This window comes from Rana temporaria, chromosome 6, assembly GCF_905171775.1.
Source record: "Rana temporaria chromosome 6, aRanTem1.1, whole genome shotgun sequence".
Lineage (NCBI taxonomy): Eukaryota > Metazoa > Chordata > Amphibia > Anura > Ranidae > Rana > Rana temporaria.
In genome coordinates, this window is record NC_053494.1 from 33896664 (window position 1) to 33916387 (window position 19724).

The window sequence follows — 19724 nt, forward strand, 5'->3', positions numbered from 1 at the left end:
AACCATGGTTTCCATTCGAGATTTAGTTTGTTAGAGTCCCTTTTAAAGTAAAGTAATCTTGTTTTATATTAATACAATTTTTGTAAGCAGCAGGAAAGGCAAGTTTATTGCTTAACAAAGTTGACTACTAATATGGCAGGGTCTCTTAAAGCATAAGACTGACAATAGGCTGTTCTTACCACAGGAAGGGTCAGTACAGCCAATAATACCAAACACTCCACATCAGTATGGAAGCTTTTACAAGTTTATGCAAATCACAATTCAGAACGTTATACAATAGTAACCTGTCATTTTAGGTCTGCTGTTCCTATAATTACTCCTCATTGAGGTTTGTATATTAAATACCAAGCCTTCTTTGATGATTATAAAGCAAACAAATTATACCCTTTCCAAACAGCCTGCAGTTTTTATAAAACCCAATTTATAGGGACGTTCCTTGGTCTTAGCGTCTCAAGTTTTCTAAAAGCTCACCAATTGCTATAGGGAGAAACTACTTTTATAACACTTACAAAGAGGCTCCGCTATTTCAGTGGTATGCATTCCTTCAATGAACCAATTCCCTCTCATTTTCCTGGGTAGTTGAAAAAACTAAAATTGAAAGAAGCTGGTTACTATACTAGTGTTTTTTCCTTCTTCATTTGTATCTCACACACTACCCCCTCGCAGACACTGCAGCTCACAGTGGGAGGGTTTCAGTGCTGCCAATCTAGAAAGCAGAGCTGTCAGCAGTTATGATGCCGATAGCCAATGCCAATTCCACCATCCCATTGTAGTGTAAGCAGGCACAACCTGGATGTCAGTGGCACCTCTGCTCTGAATTCAGCAGCATTGTTGCCACACCATCACAGGGAGCTGCATTAGGCGGAACTCACTGGAATGCAGTATTTTATGGGATTTTGCAAGAGAACTATGACAATTATAAGGGTTTCGGCACTTGGTTTTAAGTGCTGCAGCACACTTTTTTAAAGTAAGGCCATAATTCAATTTATTATTTTTTGGTATGCAGTAAAAAACACAAAGTCAAACTTCTTACTGGGCGGTGTTGTGGTTGGAAAATTAAAAGAAAAATATACATTCTAAGGGATTCTACACAATTTCGAACAGTCATGTAACATCAAAGATATGTGGCACCTTATAACTAGTATCCAATGTCATTTGTCAACATTACAGTACAAACTTCAATTATCAGTAAGCGAATATCTTTAATATACAAGCACCTCATTTCTTTCCTATAAAAGTTTTAAACAAGGATTGCCTGTTAGGGAGAGAGACATTTTGTTTGGGCCAAATGAATAATCGAGAGAATGGTAGCTCTGGTCTTGATCAAAATATAGGAACATAAATAGATTTATATAGCAATGCAGTCCCTACAGGGCCGACGGCAGTATGTAAAAAAAATCTCTACATGTGTACTCAGACAATCCTCTGGTACCTTGAAAGTCCTTCACAATTACCCCCCATAAATATATACACATCCAGACAGACAATGGAGGGAAATCTCACAGTAAACTGGAGCTGGACTGTACAGGAGGGAAGAGAACAATGTCCTGGATGAGGCAAAAGGAAGAAACTATCAAAAAGGCAAGAAGGAAGTCCTGAGCCTCAACACCACCTTATACTTTAACATGTCCATGGTAGCCATGCCATGGTGACATATTTAAAATTCATTGTTTCAGTTCTCCTAATGGAAAACTAGACAGGGCCCTTTGCGGATTTAAGGTTGCCAGCTTAGACACACGCCTTAAAGAGGTGATAACTCCAAGGAATACCACCTTGTGTAGAAAAAGGATGTTGAAATTGTGGTTTATGGATTCCAGAGCCATATTTCTGAGCCAATAGGCCAGGAGTCCAAGGACTTGTTCGACTTGACAAGAGAATGTTGCCTTTGTAGAGGTCTGGAGTTAAACTGGAACTGCCTCCAAGGAAGCTACCATCAGGCCCACGACCATCATGAAAAAGCAGTGTTGGAAGACTCTTGCGAGTGGAGATGGCACCATTTAAATCATTGGCAACTTGTTCAAGAACACACAACATCCTCAAGTGCAACTATGGTGTATTCCTAAATACAACAAAACACTTATGGGATTTTGAGTCAATTCACAGTGCAGCCCCCCCTTCAGGAATTGCATTGCCATATCTGCGAGCATGCCCTCAGCTACCAAGGAAAGATGTGAGCCTTATTTATCAAAGTATCTGAGTGGGGGCACGTGTTTTGCCCACAGCAGATAAAATTCTCCCATCCATCCCTACAGTGCAGGTTATGAAATGAAAGAATCTGGTTGGGTGTAGTAAGCAAGGAAGGAGTACAATTAGTTCCTAGGGGCAAATCCGACAGCTCTTATCAGGCACAGAGCATTTTTTTTTTTTTAATAATGGACTGAACGCTCATGAATATTGATCTGGCTTACAAAATGTCTGCCAAGCTCAAGTGTAAGCTGGCTACACATTATACAATTTTCCCCTTTAAATTTACCAAAATCATACAAACACAAGGTCAAGCCTAAACACTTTCAACTTGTCTGCAGTCAGGCAGGTGCTTGCACTAGATAGTTGAAGGTTAAGCTAAAGAAAGAAAGAAAAAAAAAAAATTGTATGATGTGTAGAAAATAGTTCATACTGGGCTTGGCTCTCCTGGCATTCAGGCATCACTTCTGACTTCAACAAAAATTAACATTTTAATAATCAACTATTCCAGGACACTGCCTGACTATCTAAAGACGGATGCCTAGTGTTTATTTTTTTTCTTGCTAGGGATCCTCTTGAGATGGCCTAAAGATGTAAAAAAAAAAAAAGCTCAAATGTTTAGCTCAAAACCTTTTTTTTTCTTTGATTTGGACAGTGTGGGTAAAAGTTGGAACCCCTTTCAGATTTTTACTGCCATATGGGTCTCCATTAGAGAGATTTACTTACCACCTACTTTGTCTTGTTGACTTTACCAGGCCTGAAGTGAGGGGACCTCTAACATCAGACAAAAATAAAGATGATTTCCTTTAGTGGAGGGGGAAGGCTGGAATTCTAATAAATTTGTATTTCTGTCTGTGTCCCTGTTATACATTTTCCCTGACTTCCTGTTTTCAGCAGGACAGGAAGTTATGGGAAATCTGAGCACCAGATGGCTGTAAAAACCTGCCAGGACCTTTGCTGACTGATGTACTTGACTGTCATGTAAGATGTCCTTTGTATCAATAAAGTTGTTAAAAAAAAAAAAAGCAAAAGCAAAACCTGTCAGGAGTTCTAATACTTCCCCATTCTATTAAAAAGTAGAAAACGGCTTTGGACTTGACATTCAAAAAAAGCATAAAACCAATAACAGAGTCAGCAGGGATAGGTTTTCAGAGTCCCCTATGCTTAAAGCTTGGCATTATAATTTTTACCCAGTTACATTGGTCCACCATGGGAGCAATGCAAGTATGTTGGCACCATACCTGTGGGATTCCTTTGGAAGCTGGAGATCCATGTAGTAGGCATTGCTAGTACATGGATCTTCATTAGCAGAGGTCACCCTGCTGAATTGCAAACACAGGAGGTCGCCCGCTCGCTCAGCACGGATGCCATCCAGGAAATACTTTGCATTTATTGAGAAAATACAAAGTGCTCGCCGATTGGACAAGGTTGAGAGGCCAATTTCCACCTCTTCCAAAATAGAGAATTCTTTGTATTTATTGAGAAAATGCAAAGTGTTCTCTGAATGGTACCCATGCCAGCTTTAGCATGAGACCCAGAAGCCAGTGGCAATCACTGTAGAAACAATATCACTATAGTCATTTCCAGGTTCCATGGGGATCCCACATGTATGGCACACACAGATGCTTGCGTTGAAGCAAGCTGGACCAATATAACCAAGCAAAAATATCCATGCCTAAACTTCAGCTTTAACGTGTCTAATCCAAGCAAAGAGGCCTGCAGAAGCAAACGTTTTGATCGCTGATGCAGTAGAAGCCATTATGTGCACTGACCCAATTGCAGCAATGCAGATGCTTGGTCAAAACTAATGTGGCCGTTTCAAGAGATTCATTAATCAATCTCCTGAAATGAAAAGGGTGTGCGTGTTGCCTTCAAAATTATGCCAAAATGGTTAACCAGGGTCACTGGTCTCTGGTAAAGGCACACTTATTGGTGGTGGGTCAGTTTCCAAAATGGCTTCTCGGACAGGACACATTAAAGAATTTTATTGGGAAACAAACCCATGAGGCATTGGCTCTGTAAATAATCCACTTCATTTTATAAGTTATTAAAAACAAAAACTGAAGTATTTCTCCCACTAGCACAGACATAAAATTACCTTTCAGCAATACAGAACGTAGGTGTGGATGGGATGGCTAGGTGCGATTGGGTCTTTTCATCCATTTGGTACAAAGTACTAATAAACTTATAAATTTCAGACCATTAATAGCTGCCCAGCGCTCCCCTGATCTAAGAGAATTGAGTATGACTGACATGCATAAGGCCGCCCCCTGCCAACTCCATTACACTTTGGTCATTAATAGAAGGTGACGCTGGATTTGCCCCCTGGTGGGTTCAGGACTCTGTTGTGGGAGCGTGGCCGGGGGCCTAGGTGAGGCTCGTGTCTAGAAATGTCAATTTCTGGCATCACAACCTTCTTCTCTTCTTTGGCCACTGGCGTCTTCACTTCCGGCGTTGGTTCTGGTGTGGGAGCTGGAGGTGGAGGAGGTGGCTTTTCAGCTTTCACTTCAGTCTTCACTGCAAGACAGAAAGACCACCAAGTTTGAGGCTCACAGAACACAATGCAAACCCAGAAATATGCATGCCCCCATTTGCAACTAATATCTTAGTTCCATTTTCTAGGACGGACACAAACTATAAGCAACTTTTCATCTACAAACAATACTCCATAATGACAACATGAAAGCATTTAGTAAAAATAAAAACGTACACAAGTATTCACAGCCTTTGCCAAAACACTCAAAATTGAGTTCAGGTGCCTCCTGTTTCCACTGATTTTTCTTGAGATGTTTCTACAACTTGATTGGAAGTCCACCTGTGGTAAATTCAGTTGATTGCGCACACGCCTTTTCAAATCATGTGTGCACACACACAAAGTTTCCACAGTTAACAGTGCATGTCAGAGCACAAACCAGGCCATGAAGTCAAGGAATTTTCTGTAAACCTCTGAGACATGATTGTAAAGAGACACAGATCTGGGGAATGATACAGAAACATTTCTGCAGCATTGAAGGTCCCAATGAGCAGAGTGGCCTCCATCATCCATAAAAGGAAGTTTGGAACCACCAGGGCTCTTCCTAGTGTGCCTCAGGCTCAATACTTTGTTGAAGCACCTTTGGAACCAATTACAGCCTCAAGTCTGAGTATGATGCTACAAAGCTTGGCAAACATGTTTTGGGCAGCTTCTCTCATTCTTATTTGCAGGGCCTCAGATTGCGTTGGGAGCATCTGCGCACAGCCATTTTCAGATCTCTTCAGAGATGTTCTATCGGGTTCAAGTCTGGGCTCTAGCTGGACCACTCATGGACATTCACACAGAGTTGTCCCGTAGCCACTCCTTTGTCATCTTTGCCGTGTGCTTAGGGCCGTTGTCCTGTTGGAAGATAAACCAACGCCCCATACCGAGGTCCAGAGCAGGTTGTCATCAAGGATGTCTCTACATTGCTGCATTCATCTTTCCCTCGATCCTGGCTAGTCTTGGTTCCTGCCGCTGAAAAACATCCCCTTGGCATGATGCTTCCACCACCATGCTTCACTGTAGGGATAGTATTGGCCAGGTGATGAGCGGGGCCTGGTTTCCTGCAGACAGGATGCTTGCCATTCAGGTGCCTTTTGCCAAACTCCAGGCAGGCATCATGTACCTTTTACTGAAGAGTGGCTTCCATCTGCCCACTCTAATATACAGGCCTGACTGATGGAGTGCTGCAGAGATGTTATTCTACTGGAAGTTTCTCCTCTCTAGACAGAGAAACGCTGAAGCTCTGTCAGAGTGACCATAAGATTCTTGGTCACCTAAGGCCCTTCTCTCACAATCACTCAGTTTGGCCGGACAGCCCTCTCCAAGAAGAGTCCCGTGGTTCCAAACTTCTATTTACAGATGGAGGCCACTGTGCTCATTGGGACCTTCAATGCTGCAGACATTTTTTCTGTACACTTTTGCAGATCTGCGTCTTCATACAATCCCGTCTGAGGTCTACAGACAATGCCTTGGACATCATGGCTTAACTGCATGCCTGAGCACAAACCAACAAGGGACCTTATAAAGAGACAGGTGTGTGCATTTCCAAAGGATGTCCAAGCAACTGAATTTACAACAGGTGGATTCCAATCAAGTTGGAGAAACATATCAAGGAAGATCAGTGGAAAACAGATGCACCCAAGCTTAATTGTGTGTCATGGCAGAGGCTGTGAATTGCAAACTTCTTTCACATTGTTATTATGGAGGTATTTGTAGAATTTTGAGGAAAATAAATTTAATCCATTTTGGAATAAGGCTGTAATAACATAACAAAATGTGGGAAAAAAATTGTGTTGTGAATACTTTATGGATGCACTGCACAATCGTCATTTTTTCTTATTAACACCTACCACCCATCTACAGATCAACAAGTCCTGGACCAGCTATGAAATCATGAAACATTTACACACGTTTGAGGTTGGGCTGTACTGACCTGGTTTAGGGGAGGCTGAAACTTCTGCTTGTTTTAAAGAAATGCTATCCTGTAAAAAACACAAAATATGCATCTTTAAAAATAGAGGCTAAAAACTGCCAAAAAACTGTATGCAAAAAAAACAGGACGTGATACACAAGGCAATAAAAAGCTTTTTGTAGAGGGTTTTAGAAGAAAACTGCATTTCAAAATTGTCGCTCCATTTTGTTTATAGCGCAAAAAATAAAAAAACTGAGAGGTGATCAAATACCACCAAAAGAAAGCTCTATTAGTGGGGGAAAAAATAAAAAACGCCAATTTTGTTTGGGAGCCACGTCGCACGACCGCGGAATTGTATGTTAAAGCGACACAGTGGCGAATCGCAAAACCTGGCCGGGTCCTTTAGCTGCCTAAAGGTCTGGGTCTTAGTGGTTAATGCAATGTTTATCAAATGAGCACATGGTTAACATGTAGATGGAAGTCAATATAAAATATATATATATATATATATATATATATATATATATATATATATATATATATATATATATATATATATATATATATATATATATATATATATATATATATATATATATATATATATATATATATATATATATATATATATAATCTCTCTCAATAACCTCAAATTTTACATACTTGATAGGCAACTTCACTTTCATGGGGGAAAAAAAAAAAAAAAAGTAGTAACAAAGAAAAAAAATATATAGCATATGCAATTGCTACACAAGTCATATTGTAATTGAATGCAGCTCTGCAATTTTCTATAAAATGCAATATGCCGACCTGGAGGTGTAATGTACACAGATGGTATACATAACTCCCCAGAAACATTTCCTGCTTCTGTGATTTGCTTACCGATTTTTCCATAAGTCTGCACTAGGGGTTGACCGATAATCAGCGCGGCCAATTTGGGGCCAGTATTCACATTTTTTAAATCCGTATCATCAGAAACTTACCAGTATTGTTCAGACCCCCCCCCCCCCCCCTCCACGCATGGCGCTTGCTACAGTCTCTGCCAACCACTGCCCGCCTCACATCACAAATGTGCCACCACAAAGGTTGCTCTTGACAGAGCTGTGGGCGAGCAGAGAGACTGCCCGAAGTAGAGTCAGTGACAAGCTACATCTGGGTGACGGTAATGTACAGAATATTGGCGATCACCCTGAAATTTGTTAAAATCCTTGCAAATTTCCATAGAGCACCCAGAGGAAAATTTTATTTTATTTTTTCCCCCCTTAACAAAAGTGGAGTTACTTTTTAAAATAAATTGGTGCTTTGCCCATGAAGGCAACATACGCTTACCTTCATTTTGACCAATCACAGCTTAGTTTAGATGCCAAAAGTGAAAGCAAAGCCCTGTATAAGCTATGAGTCAAATGGGAGTGAGTACCTTTCAAAACCAGTTACCCGCTCCCCCCTCCCCTAAGTGGAAAATGTGTCAGTGGACAAGCAGAGCTTCCCCTTTTGGTATAGAGGGTAGAAGTAAAGGTTGTAATACTTCCGGGTTGCTCTTCTCCTTGACTGCTCAGGGTTGTAGGCAAGACCCTGCTGTTCTGACATACAATGCAAGACTATTGGCCCTGAATTGTATATAATGACTTTTCTGCACAACCGCCAGCTGCAGCACCTTGGAACAGGCAGTGAGGCCAGTCACAAAGCATGGAAGAAGCCTGTTGGAGAAAGGCAAGTACTACAGCTTACCCTTTAACCTCTAGACCAGGGGTCTCAAACTGGCAGCTCTCCAGCTGTTGCGAAACTACAAGTCCCATGAGGTATTTCAAGACTGACAGACTGTTACAAGCATGACTCCCACAGGCAGAGGCATGATGGGACTTGTAGTTTTGCAACAGATGGAGGGCCGCCTGTTTGAGACCCCTGCTCTAGACCCAAATGAGCATTTAACCCTGCAGTGCAGGGAGGGCCCCACTTCAAGGACATTTTTTTTCTGGTGCCTGGGTTTTTAAAATGGGCTCCAAAAAGTAATACATATGTGAGAAAAGGAAAACAAAAATTTGCAGGTACCTTCGGTTTATTAGGATGTGCCTTTGGGCTTGTTTGTTGTTGTGCACCACCAAATATGTTGCTGGCCTTTCCTGCTGCTGGGTTCTGCTTCGCTGCCAACTGTGCAGTTGTGGACGCCTGGAATATACCACTTGTCTTTCCACCTATTGGGATTAGAGGGGGAAAAAAATACAACCGATTAGTCAGGAACTGTCTGCCTCTTGCAATACGGATCAATATATAGCCCTTCAAGGTAGAAATCTTGATGCAGGAGGATTCCTTTTAGGAAAAAAAAAAAAGTTGATAAAATGCAAATGAGTGAAATAAGTATTCGACCCCTTCGCAAAACATGACTTAGTACTTGGTGGCAAAACTATTGTTGGCAATCGCAGAGGTCAGACTTTTCTTGTAGTTGGCCACCAGGTTTGCACACATCTCAGGAGGGACTTTGTCTCTTCTTTGCAGATCCTCTCCCAGTCATTAAGGTTTCAAGGCAGATGTTTGGCAACGCGAACCTTCAGCGCCCGCCACATAATTTTCTATGGGATTAAGGTCTGAAGACTGGCTAGGCCACTCCAGGACCTGAATGTGCTTCTTGAGCCACTTTGTTGCCTTGGCCGTGTGTTTTGGGTCATTGTCATGGTGGAATACCCATCCATGACCCATTTTTAATGCCCTGGCTGAGGGAAGAAGGTTCCCGCTTAAGATTTGATGATACATGGCCCTGGCCGTTGTCCCTTTTGATGCAGTAAAGTTGTCCTGTCCCCTTATCAGATAGCTTAGTGGTGGGGATGGTGCGATTGGGGTCATAAGCAGCATTCCTTCTCCATACACATTGAGTTGAAGCCAAAAGAGCTAAATTTTGTTCTCATCTGTCCACAACACTTTCACCCAGTTCCCTGAATCATTTAAAAATCATTAGCAAACTCAAGAGTCCCTCACATCACAGTGAGAGTGAAGAATCTGGGAGCGGAGCTAAGAAGCAGAAAGTGCAGTCTGGAGGAGGGCCAGAGTTTGCTTAATGCTGAAACCAGGGAAAGTCGAGAGGAGGAAGTGCTGCAGCTGCACAGTGAGGCACAGGAGTTCTGTCCTCTCTGCTGCTGAGACAAGGCGAGGGCAACAATGCGGAACTTGCCGCAGGAGGGGTGCGAGGGCCACATGAAATGACTTGAAGGGCCAGATTCGGCCCCCTTTGTGTTTGACACATGTGCTCTAAGCCTTCCTGCCGTTTTCCAATCCTGCAACTACTTAATTGATACGGACAGTGTCCTCTTTGGAAAGGTACCTACACCTGGAGACTGGTACCGTTGTGCTTCTTGTACCAACTGGAGCCATATATTTATCTATGGCCACTCATATATTCTGCCATCACTATGTAAAGCAGCAGTTAGGGGCTGGGGGATGTTTTTTCTTGTATCTTATTGCAAATTGTTTAGCACCTTGTTGGTGCAGTTTGTAACTTTTACAAAAAGCACATTAAATAAAAAAATTAAAAAAAAAAAACTGCTAGGCAAGACTGCCTGCCTAACAAACCCTACCCTGCTTGATAACCAAATCTGCTTACTTTCATCACAGGAATTATGGCTTCAGTAGCCAGGCCTATCCCATCATTCTATAACATGAGCTAGGCTTCTGGGTAACTGGAGTATTTATTATTTCTACAGAATATAGGCCACGGCCCTCAGGAAAAACACAACACCCAGTGTGTGAAGGAGAGAACAGAACTTGCACACATTCCGGATGCTGCGATGCAGATGCTGGAAAACAGACGGTGTATAACGGCTCCCATGATATTTGCACATCTGGCCAGTGCCTGGAGTCTCATTTGTTACACCCACCACATATATCTGTACGCTGGCAAATAAGATCCCAGTGTAAAGGCCCCAATGGTGAAAGCTTCTGCAAGAAACTTGTAACCCACAGAAAAAAAAAAAAAAAAAAAAATAATAATAATAATTACTTTAATTTCCAAGCACTAAAACAAATGGGATCTGACTGGTGGCTGAGAAGCTGTCAAACAAACATTTAAAAAGGGCGCTGAAGGGAACACATTGGCTTGCAACGAGGGGAACAAACACACACAGATTTCACAATGCACTTCCCAGCTGGCTGTTTTTCATTTGTTTTTTTGCAGGCTAGCTGGTAGGCATACTGGGAAATCTTTTCTATGTTTGTACAATACCTTTCCATGTGCACCTTGCTTCATAAGCTTATAAATTGAGGTGGTTGTCATGCTTGTACAGCTTGCTTCCTGAATTTGGCAAAAGGACACATTGGAGGCCCTCAGCTGCCATTGTGGATTTGCTGGGTGTCCCTGGTATCTTTAACCACTTGCCCTCTGGAAAATTTACCCATTTCAAACGGGACACATCCTTACTGAAGTTACGTCCCTTGTGCTGATTTTTCCGTTTTTGGCTGCATCTTTTTTTTTTATTATTATTAAGCCCAACAACTGCCAATAAACCACTATAGGTTGAATCTAGTGGTAGCAGAGCTGTCACAAATTAGTATGCTGGCTCAGACTGAAATTTTTCCTTGTGCAGATTACCTGAATTTATTTTCTCTGTCCGTATGTTAGCATTTCTAGTAATCCAGGAAGCAGGTTACCATGGCAAACATATTTAGGACTATTCATAACGGATAACATTATACACAGACAGGATGCAGCTTTCCTGTACATACATCAGGACAGAAGCCAGGAATGTGTCTGAGAGGAGGAGGTGCTCTCGGAGATGTCACTTGCTGATACCAGACATCTTCAGGAAGAACGCCAATGCCAGCTCAGCAAAATCTCAACCTAGCTGTGTGTGTAGCCTTCCCATCCTTGACTCATCGGAAACCAGTCCTCCCATGATGCATCCTTCCTTACCCAGCGTGCTAGAAGAAGTCTATATTCCTCATCACAGTCATCTCACAGAGGGCAAATGTTAAATGAATAATCAAATTAAAGTAAATCTGTCATGAGAGACATATAGGAATGCATGTTTGATTGAATGGTGTATCTTTCACTAGTGATACCATTTATATGTTCACCTATATATGTATACTTACAATTAACGATTTCATTAGTTATACAACGCGCCCCATCATACTTTTATTCCTATGGGAATATATTCCTCACATCTCCTGAACATCCCAGCAGACAGACATGCTGATTTTATGGTTTGGAATATTTCGGGCCAATGCTCCGGAAAAAGCATGGAGAGGAGGAATTCCAGCCCCCTCCCTCTGAGTTTACTTGCTGTATACTCATAGGTTTTAAATTGAGACGTATTATAGCAATGTCAGTTGCAAAACAATAGTCTTACCATTCCATGATTGGGGAATTGTAAATACTTTTGCTTTGCTGTAATATTACGTTTTTAGCAGAGTGGTTAAATTATTGCTACGCCACCACAACAAAACTGTAAATGCAGTCTCAGAAATGGCCAAAATGTAAAGGACTACAATCTCTAAATGTGCATTACCAGGACAAGTTATCTGAGTGAGGGATAATCTCTCTAAAGGAGCTCAGATAGCAGTAAAAACTCAATATCCTTCCCAACACAATGGAAAACTAGCAAGTTTTGCCTCCAAAAAAATAAACTAGTAATGATAAAATGGCAATCTGACAACCAGATATTTTCACTTTTTTTTTTTATTAAATACTATACACAGCCAATTTGTTTCATATTTATTGGTCATCGGAAAGGCAAGGTTTCTTTAATATAAAAAAATAAAAATAATCTGGTCTCAGATTAGACACATTCACCCTGCAAGAGAGACTAGTCGATGCATGCCCCTCTCCAAATATTTCAGCATTCTATGTTGTGTCATGGAGATCACTCATTTCTGCAATTCATTTGCGAATACAGAAAACGAGACATGGGTGTGCCATGTGACACTCATTTCCATTCATGGAGACAAGAAAAAAAAAGGAAGTATGCTTTAAAAGCAGCTTGAGTGGTTGTGTGACAATGGACAAGTCTGTGCTCCTTAACAGAATTGGGGGAGGGGGAGAATCACTGCAAAGGCTTGTTTGTGGCCTCCATACAATTACTTCCCTTTCCCCGCTCATGTCTGAACCTGCTAATAGTTTATGGGTTAATTACACACAGTTACAGGTGAAAACAAAGTCTCTTCATCCACTAAACACAAACCTGGAGGGTTGGACCTCTTTGGTGCATTGTCAGACTCTGCTGAGGGCCCGAAGATATTGGAGGACATCCTGTGTTGTCGGCTTGAAACGGCGGCCTCTTCAGCGGTACCAAAAATGCAGCTTGATCCGCCTCCTGGGGGCTTCAACACTCTGCAGGAGAAAAGGACAAAAACACAGCATAAATATAAAGCTTTTCTGGGGATTCGAAAGCCTAGTACACATGGACATAATATCAGGGGATCTCGACCTGTTCAATAGAATAATCAGACATGCAGTCGCATGCACAGCAGGTGGATGGGATGGCTTTGTTAAGAAACCCACCATTAGCTGAAAAATCTTCAGCATCTGACACTACCGGTAGTAAGTGTTGGGTGCCCGGTCCCCTTGTGTTCATTAGTTCCATAAGTGATGCCTGTTCCCCCTCTGGATGCTGCGTTTCCATCCATAGTGCCCAATGCCCCGCTTTGTTATGTGGATCTGAGGTGCCGACCCCCCACTGCATGCTGTAGTTCCACCCGTCAGCTCCTACATCACAACAGGACACAGTAGTGACGTAGGGGCAGGTGGATGGAACTGAAGCATGCAAATGATCAGTCATCCTAAACACTCAGCATTGTGATGGCTGCAGGGAAGATAAATATTAACCCCATCGTTTCAGACTGGGCTTTTAAACCCTTAGAGTTTCACCCCAATGCATTCTATACACCCCCCTTTTCTTACCCGAGCCGATCATTCCAGAAACAGGGACGAATGAGTTACAGCCCCTTTTAGCAAAACTATACTACCACAGAAGCTCATGGCTCAAAAATGCCTAATAGCCACATTTTCAGAGTTTAAGCTTTTATCAGAGTTAGAAAGTTTTTACGGTTCCAGACAGAAAACACCCCTGCCCAAAACTGCTCATAACAGCCTGTGTGTGCATGGACACATAGTATAACACGGAGAGTTTATTGGCCGCAGAGAAAAATAAAATGCCTGAAGACAAAAACAGCAGCTGTAATGCCCACTGTGCATGAGACCTTTAGGCCTGAATCACACTAGTGCGTTGCGTTTTGGAGCTCTGTTGTCTTTGCGAATTTCTCTATAAGGTGTTCTGCAGATCAACTGCGTTTTAGCTGCAGATCAGGTGCGAATTTGGAGACCTGGGAGAGGGGAGGGGGGAAGTGTATTGAACTGAATGAGACAAATACTGAAGAGAAATGAACACATCTGCGAATTCAGCTGCGTACCCATAGAAGATAATGGGACTGAATTCGCACCTGAGCCGCACCGCAAGACATAAAAACCGCACACGGTTTGGAGGCAATGCGCAGTGCGGATGCATCGCACATATGTGAACCAGCCTCATTGAAAACAATGTATTTTGAAATGTCCTGCGAATTAGATGCGGTTTAAGCCGCACTCAATTCGCATAGGTGTGAACCTGGCCTAAAGGGTTTGTAAAGGTTTATGTTTTCTCACCTTAAAGCGGGGGTTCACCCTTAGAGGGCACTTTTCCCCCTTAGATTCCTGCTCGTTATTACTAGGGGAATCGGCTATTTATTTAAAAATAGGTGCAGTACTTACCCGTTTACGAGACGCATCCTCTCCGTCGCTTCCGGGTATGGGCTTCGGGAATGGGCGTTCCTTCTTGATTGACAGGTTTCCGAGAGGCTTCCGACGGTCGCATCCATCGCGTCACGATTTTCCGAAAGAAGCCGAACGTCGGTGCGCAGGCGCAGTATAGAGCCGCACCGACGTTCGGCTTCTTTCGGCTACGAGTGACGCGATGGATGCGACCGTCGGAAGCCTCTCGGAAGACTGTCAATCAAGAAGGAACGCCCGCTCCCGAAGACCATACCCGGAAGCGACGGAAGAAGATGCAGCTCGAAAACGGGTAAGTACTGCACCTATTTTAATACAAATAGCCGATTCCCCTAGACCGAACGAGCAGGAATCTAGGGGAAGAAAAAAAAATTTTTTAGAAATGGGTGAACTCCCGCTTTAAGCATTAAGGTGAAAAAAGATCCGATGATTAGCAGCCCCCCAGCCCCTCTGTTTACTTACCTGAGCCCTCGAAAGTCCCGTGAACGTGCAGGCTTCTCTGCTCATTCACGCGCCGGAGGGCAGGGCCGAGAGATACAGTCAGCGGCTATAGCCGCCGTCTATCACGGGAGCGCAAGCTAACCCCCTTGGGAGAGCGCTTCCCATGAAGGGAGTTAGATGCGGCCAGAAGACAAGGATCGGGGCCACTCCGCAAACGAACTGAACAGTGGAGGCAAGTATGATGCTTTTTTTTTTTTTAAAGGAAACCTTAACAACCCCCTTTAAAATTCAACTCCAGCCAACATAACTTAATATAGATGGAACTGCACAAACAAGGCAAAAAAAAGAAATAACCGTAAACACGTAAATGTTTCAATCCCTAAGGCTGCATTCACACTACAGTGTTTTGAATCAAGTGCAGATTTGCTGCGGATCTGCCAACACCAGGACTATTTTTTGAGCGACATGCGTCCCGCGACGCATTTTTGTCATTCACATCTCTGCACTGTTAAATCCGCTTCAAAACGCTGTAGTGTGAATGCAGCCCAGGGCCGACCATAAAACGGTTTGGATATCAGCCGGTTTAGCAGGATCTGGTCATGAGTTAAACAGTTAATGGGCAGGCTCAATGTACCAAGTTGACTGAACGATCAACTTGGGTACAACCAGCCTGACGGATTCTCTTGCAATTATCGCTAGTAGCTGCTAATGATAATCACCGTCTCCCCCCCACCAGGAGACAATTGCAGATTTTTGTCTGTTGATGGGGGAATTGTGGAAATTTCATTCCTGCAACACGTGGTTGCAGGTAAGAAATTTGCACAGTGCATTGGCAGCCTAACACTGGAGATTATTGGCTGGCAAGGACATTATCCCATAAAGTAAAAACATTATTCAGAGCCTGAAGTTAAGCAGACTGCCACCCCACTTTCTGATCTGTGCTAAACCCATTTTAGTTCCTCACCCACCTACCTCCTAGTGTCTTTATACCCCCCCCCCCGGCCGATTTAAAGGAGATGTAAAGAGAAAAAAAAAAAAAAATGTTTCACCCTAATGCAATCTATGCATTAAGGTGAAAAAAAACATTGGATGCTGCCACCCCCCCCTTATACTTACCTGACCCCCCTCTAAAGTCCAGAGATCCCCTTCGCCGCTCAGCCTGGCCCCTGATTGGCTAGAGCGGATGGATTGAGAGCAGCGCAGCCATACAGTGATGCGGCGCACCGAGGGGCGGGGCCGAGTGATACAGTGAGCGGCTATGGCATCGAGCTCTCGCATGACTTTGGTGAGTAATTGCGGGGAGGACAGAGACAGCCGCTGAGGGACCCCAAAAGACATAGATTGGGGTCACTCTGTGCAAAACGAACTGCACAGTGGAGGCAAGTATCACATGTTTGTTATTTTAAAAGGAAAAAATAAATAAAACGTTTTTGGTATTACAGCAGGTTTCAGGTACTGCCATTTTTTCCAGATGAACTGAACAAAATACATGGCGTTTTCACAAAACAGAAGAGAACTAAAAAAGGGCGTTTATTTCTGTGCTAGATAAAAATTCTATGAGGTCACCCAGTACGGCTGTAACATACAAGAGCTGAAAGCATACAGTACTGATAGATAACATATGACCGAGCAGTGAGGGCCCTCTGTACAGTCTAGATAACATCCAGTGTGACTGCACAGTGATGAGTTGGCAATCATTTCACAGTCTAAAAGTACCTCTGAGATATAAAACTAGAGGTCAGCAGGGATCTCTGCCACAGGAGATCAAATGATCTGTCTGCAGGGGAGGGAAGAGATATAGAAGCTCCATACACAGCGATAAGAAATTTATTCAGCTTCCGACTTCTACATGGAGAGTATTAAACTGAAATATTATAAAACTGTTACATCTGCACAGGACGTTGCCTATCGCCAAACGAAACACTTTAAAAGCCAACATACCAAGGATTGTCGAGTTTTAACTGAAACATATTAGGCCTCTTGCACATGAGGCTCAAATGCAATTTCAGACGTTTTTTGTATTTTCGCCTACAGTCGTACATTTTTGCACAAATTTATTCTTAGGTTCTCACTCTGCATGATATGCAAATGAACATTTGTGCGCATGGAGGCAGAAATTACCGTATATACTCAAGGATAAGCTGACCCCGACTAGACTTGCGTTTAACATGGTAGTATATAGAAGGGGTGCCTGGCTTTAAGGGAGAAAAAAAAAAAAAAAAAAGTGCTCCCCGGCCGTAGGTCCCTCAGACAGCAAGCTTTGCACACTTGTAGAGGAGAAATGGGGCTACACGTGTTCCAAGTTTGGGGTCCAGAGGACCTATGACCGGCCAGTACTGGGTCCCCAAATTTACTGTAGAAATGACCGTTTAACATGGGAGTCTATGGAAGGGGTGCCCGATTTTGAAAAATCAGTGCTCCCTGGCCAACAAACTTTGCACACTTGTATAGGAAGAGTGGGGCTACATGTGTGCCAAGTTTGGCCAGTACCGGGTGCCCAAATTCCGGGAGATTAGGTGCAAAAAGGCGACTCGAGTATAAGCTGAGGGGGGCATTTTCAGCACCAAAAAATGTGCCGAAAGACTCGGCTTATAAGGTACTGAACAAATAGATTTTTCTTTTTTTTTTTTACTGAAAAATGCATGGGGCTTGCTTGGAGCGCCGGTGTGCCTAGTAGGCTCATTACAATGAATAGGCTGCATTTTAGCTTAGTAAAAAAAAACCTGTACTGAGCTTTCACACTGCAGTGTGCAGGGGGGGGGGGGGGGGGGGGTTAAAATGGTTTAAATTGTTTTTTTGCAAAAAATAATTCCCCCCCACGATGATCCATAAAGATGCTAGTAAACCAGAAGAGAGGCTAGATAAATCCTTTTAACTTTTTACCCCAGGGGAACCCCTAAAATAAGATTTCAGGTATCAGGGAACCTTGCTAACACAAATTAGAAGTCCATGGGGAAGAAGAAAGCCCTTCTTTATGGCCCATTCTAACCAGAAACTGCACATAATTGTGCGTTTGACTAGATGTTTACATGCATTTGAGGCATGCTTGATGCATGCTTTGTGTGAATCTTGTGCTGCGTTTGCAATACGTTTTGGGGCTCGGCTTTCGAGGCTTAAAGCGGACCAGTCATTTTTTAAATTTTCCATCTATTAAATCTTCTGCTCGTGTCGCTTTAACTATAATTTAATGTCCCGTTTGTCTGGTCATTAGCATAGGCTTATGACAGGGCTCGACAAATCCCGGGCGCCAGGTCGCCATGGCGACTAGAAATGGGGCCCTGGCGACTTGGCTTGGAAGGGGGGGGCAAAAAAAAAAAAAAAAATTTTTTTTTTTTGAGCTGGGGCCATCTGGTGGTGAGCCATTGGTATTACAAGTTATTACCACCAGATGTGAGCTGGCGCCATCTGGTGGTGGCCGTTGGTATTACAAGTTAAGCATTACAAGTTAAACAGCAATTCTAATGTCATTTTTCACTATTTTCACTGCCATCTTCTTCCCTCTAATTAGAACCCCCAAACATTATATATATTTTTTATCCTAACACCCTAGAGAATAAAATGGCAATCGTTGCAATACTTTCTGTCATGCCGTATTTGCGCAGCGGTCTTACAAGCGCACTTTTTTGGTGAAAAAATTACACTTTTTTTAATTAAAAAATAAGACAATAGTAAAGTTATCCCCATTTTTTTTTTTTATATTATGAAAGATAATGTTACGCCGAGTAAATTCATACCCAACATGTCACGCTTCAAAATTGCGTCCGCTCGTGGAATGCAGACAAACTTTTACCCTTTAAAATCTTCATAGGCGACGTTTAAAAAAAAATCTACAGGTTGCATGTTTTGAGTTACAGAGGAGCTAGAATTATTGCTCTCGCTCTACCAATCGCGGCGATACCTCACGTGTGTGGTTTGAACACAGTTTACATATGGGGGCGCTGGTCACGTATGTGTTCGCTTTCTGCGCGCAAGCTCGTCGGGACGGGGCGCGTTTTCTGGCTCCTAACTTTACCTGGCTCCTAGATTCCAAGCAAATTTGTCAACCCCTGGCTTATGACATTATGCACAGCTCTCTCTCGTGGGAGTTTGTCAGGAAAGGGGGGACAAGTCATAAGAGGGCCAATGAAATCTGCAGAGCTTGAGGTTGCAGCCAGACTCAGTGGAGGGAGATTTCTGCAGCATATTTGGCAAGTAAAGAATCACAGTATATATAAAATATACAAAAGTGGTTGGAGGAAAGCTTCAGAATGGCAAAGATGTTTTTATTACAAATTATGTGAGCAGACTGCAGTGCATTTGTAGTGAGCAACTGCATTTGGGGTGCGGAAAAATGCAACAGGCTCCATTTAACTGCGCTGAACTGAACTGCAATGGTGTGAACTATGCCCATAGGATTACATGGATGCACACACGGCGGTGACTCCTTTAGTCCTACACTCCTGGATTCTTTCCCATCAATATACACCAATGGATTAATGTTTTAATCACCAATGGGACTATACTACCAATGTTGATTTACAGTTTGCACAGTGTACTTTAGAAACACAATCAGATGGTGTTTTTTTGTATATGCCAATTATAATTTATTCCGTATACCATGGTGTGCTGATCTGTCAATACTCAACACTTGATTCTTAGCCCTGCACTGCTTTCAGTTTAACGATGTGAACTATGCCCATAGGATTACCTTGATTTTGGGTTGTCTATACAGTTTGAGTGCAGTTCAAAATGCAAATAACTGTGTTCGGTGTCAAACTGTACCAAAACCTGATCGCGATCATTATCTGTCGATTATACAGAGGATCTGCACACCTGTCCAAGGCATGACAAGGAGGTCCCGCTCTTCCTGCTAGATTTGCATATCATGCAACATGAGTAGCGATAGATAGATCCAAATGCAAGATTTTTCATGCTGGGAT

The 19724-nt window shown here is 42.8% G+C and overlaps 1 protein-coding gene across 1 annotated transcript in view; it reads right to left on the reverse strand.

The window, feature by feature from the left end:
* Positions 1 to 988: 988 nt before the first annotated feature.
* JPT2 (Jupiter microtubule associated homolog 2) overlaps positions 989 to 19724 on the reverse strand; it is a 42069-nt gene continuing 23333 nt past the window's right edge. Inside the window, exons 2-5 of the mRNA XM_040356654.1 lie at positions 12782 to 12930; positions 8664 to 8806; positions 6636 to 6684; positions 989 to 4701 (exon numbers count right to left, since the gene is read on the reverse strand). Of these exons, the coding sequence (XP_040212588.1) occupies positions 4481 to 4701; positions 6636 to 6684; positions 8664 to 8806; positions 12782 to 12930 (562 nt within the window). The 3' untranslated portion in view covers positions 989 to 4480. The remainder of the gene's footprint in view (positions 4702 to 6635; positions 6685 to 8663; positions 8807 to 12781; positions 12931 to 19724) is intronic.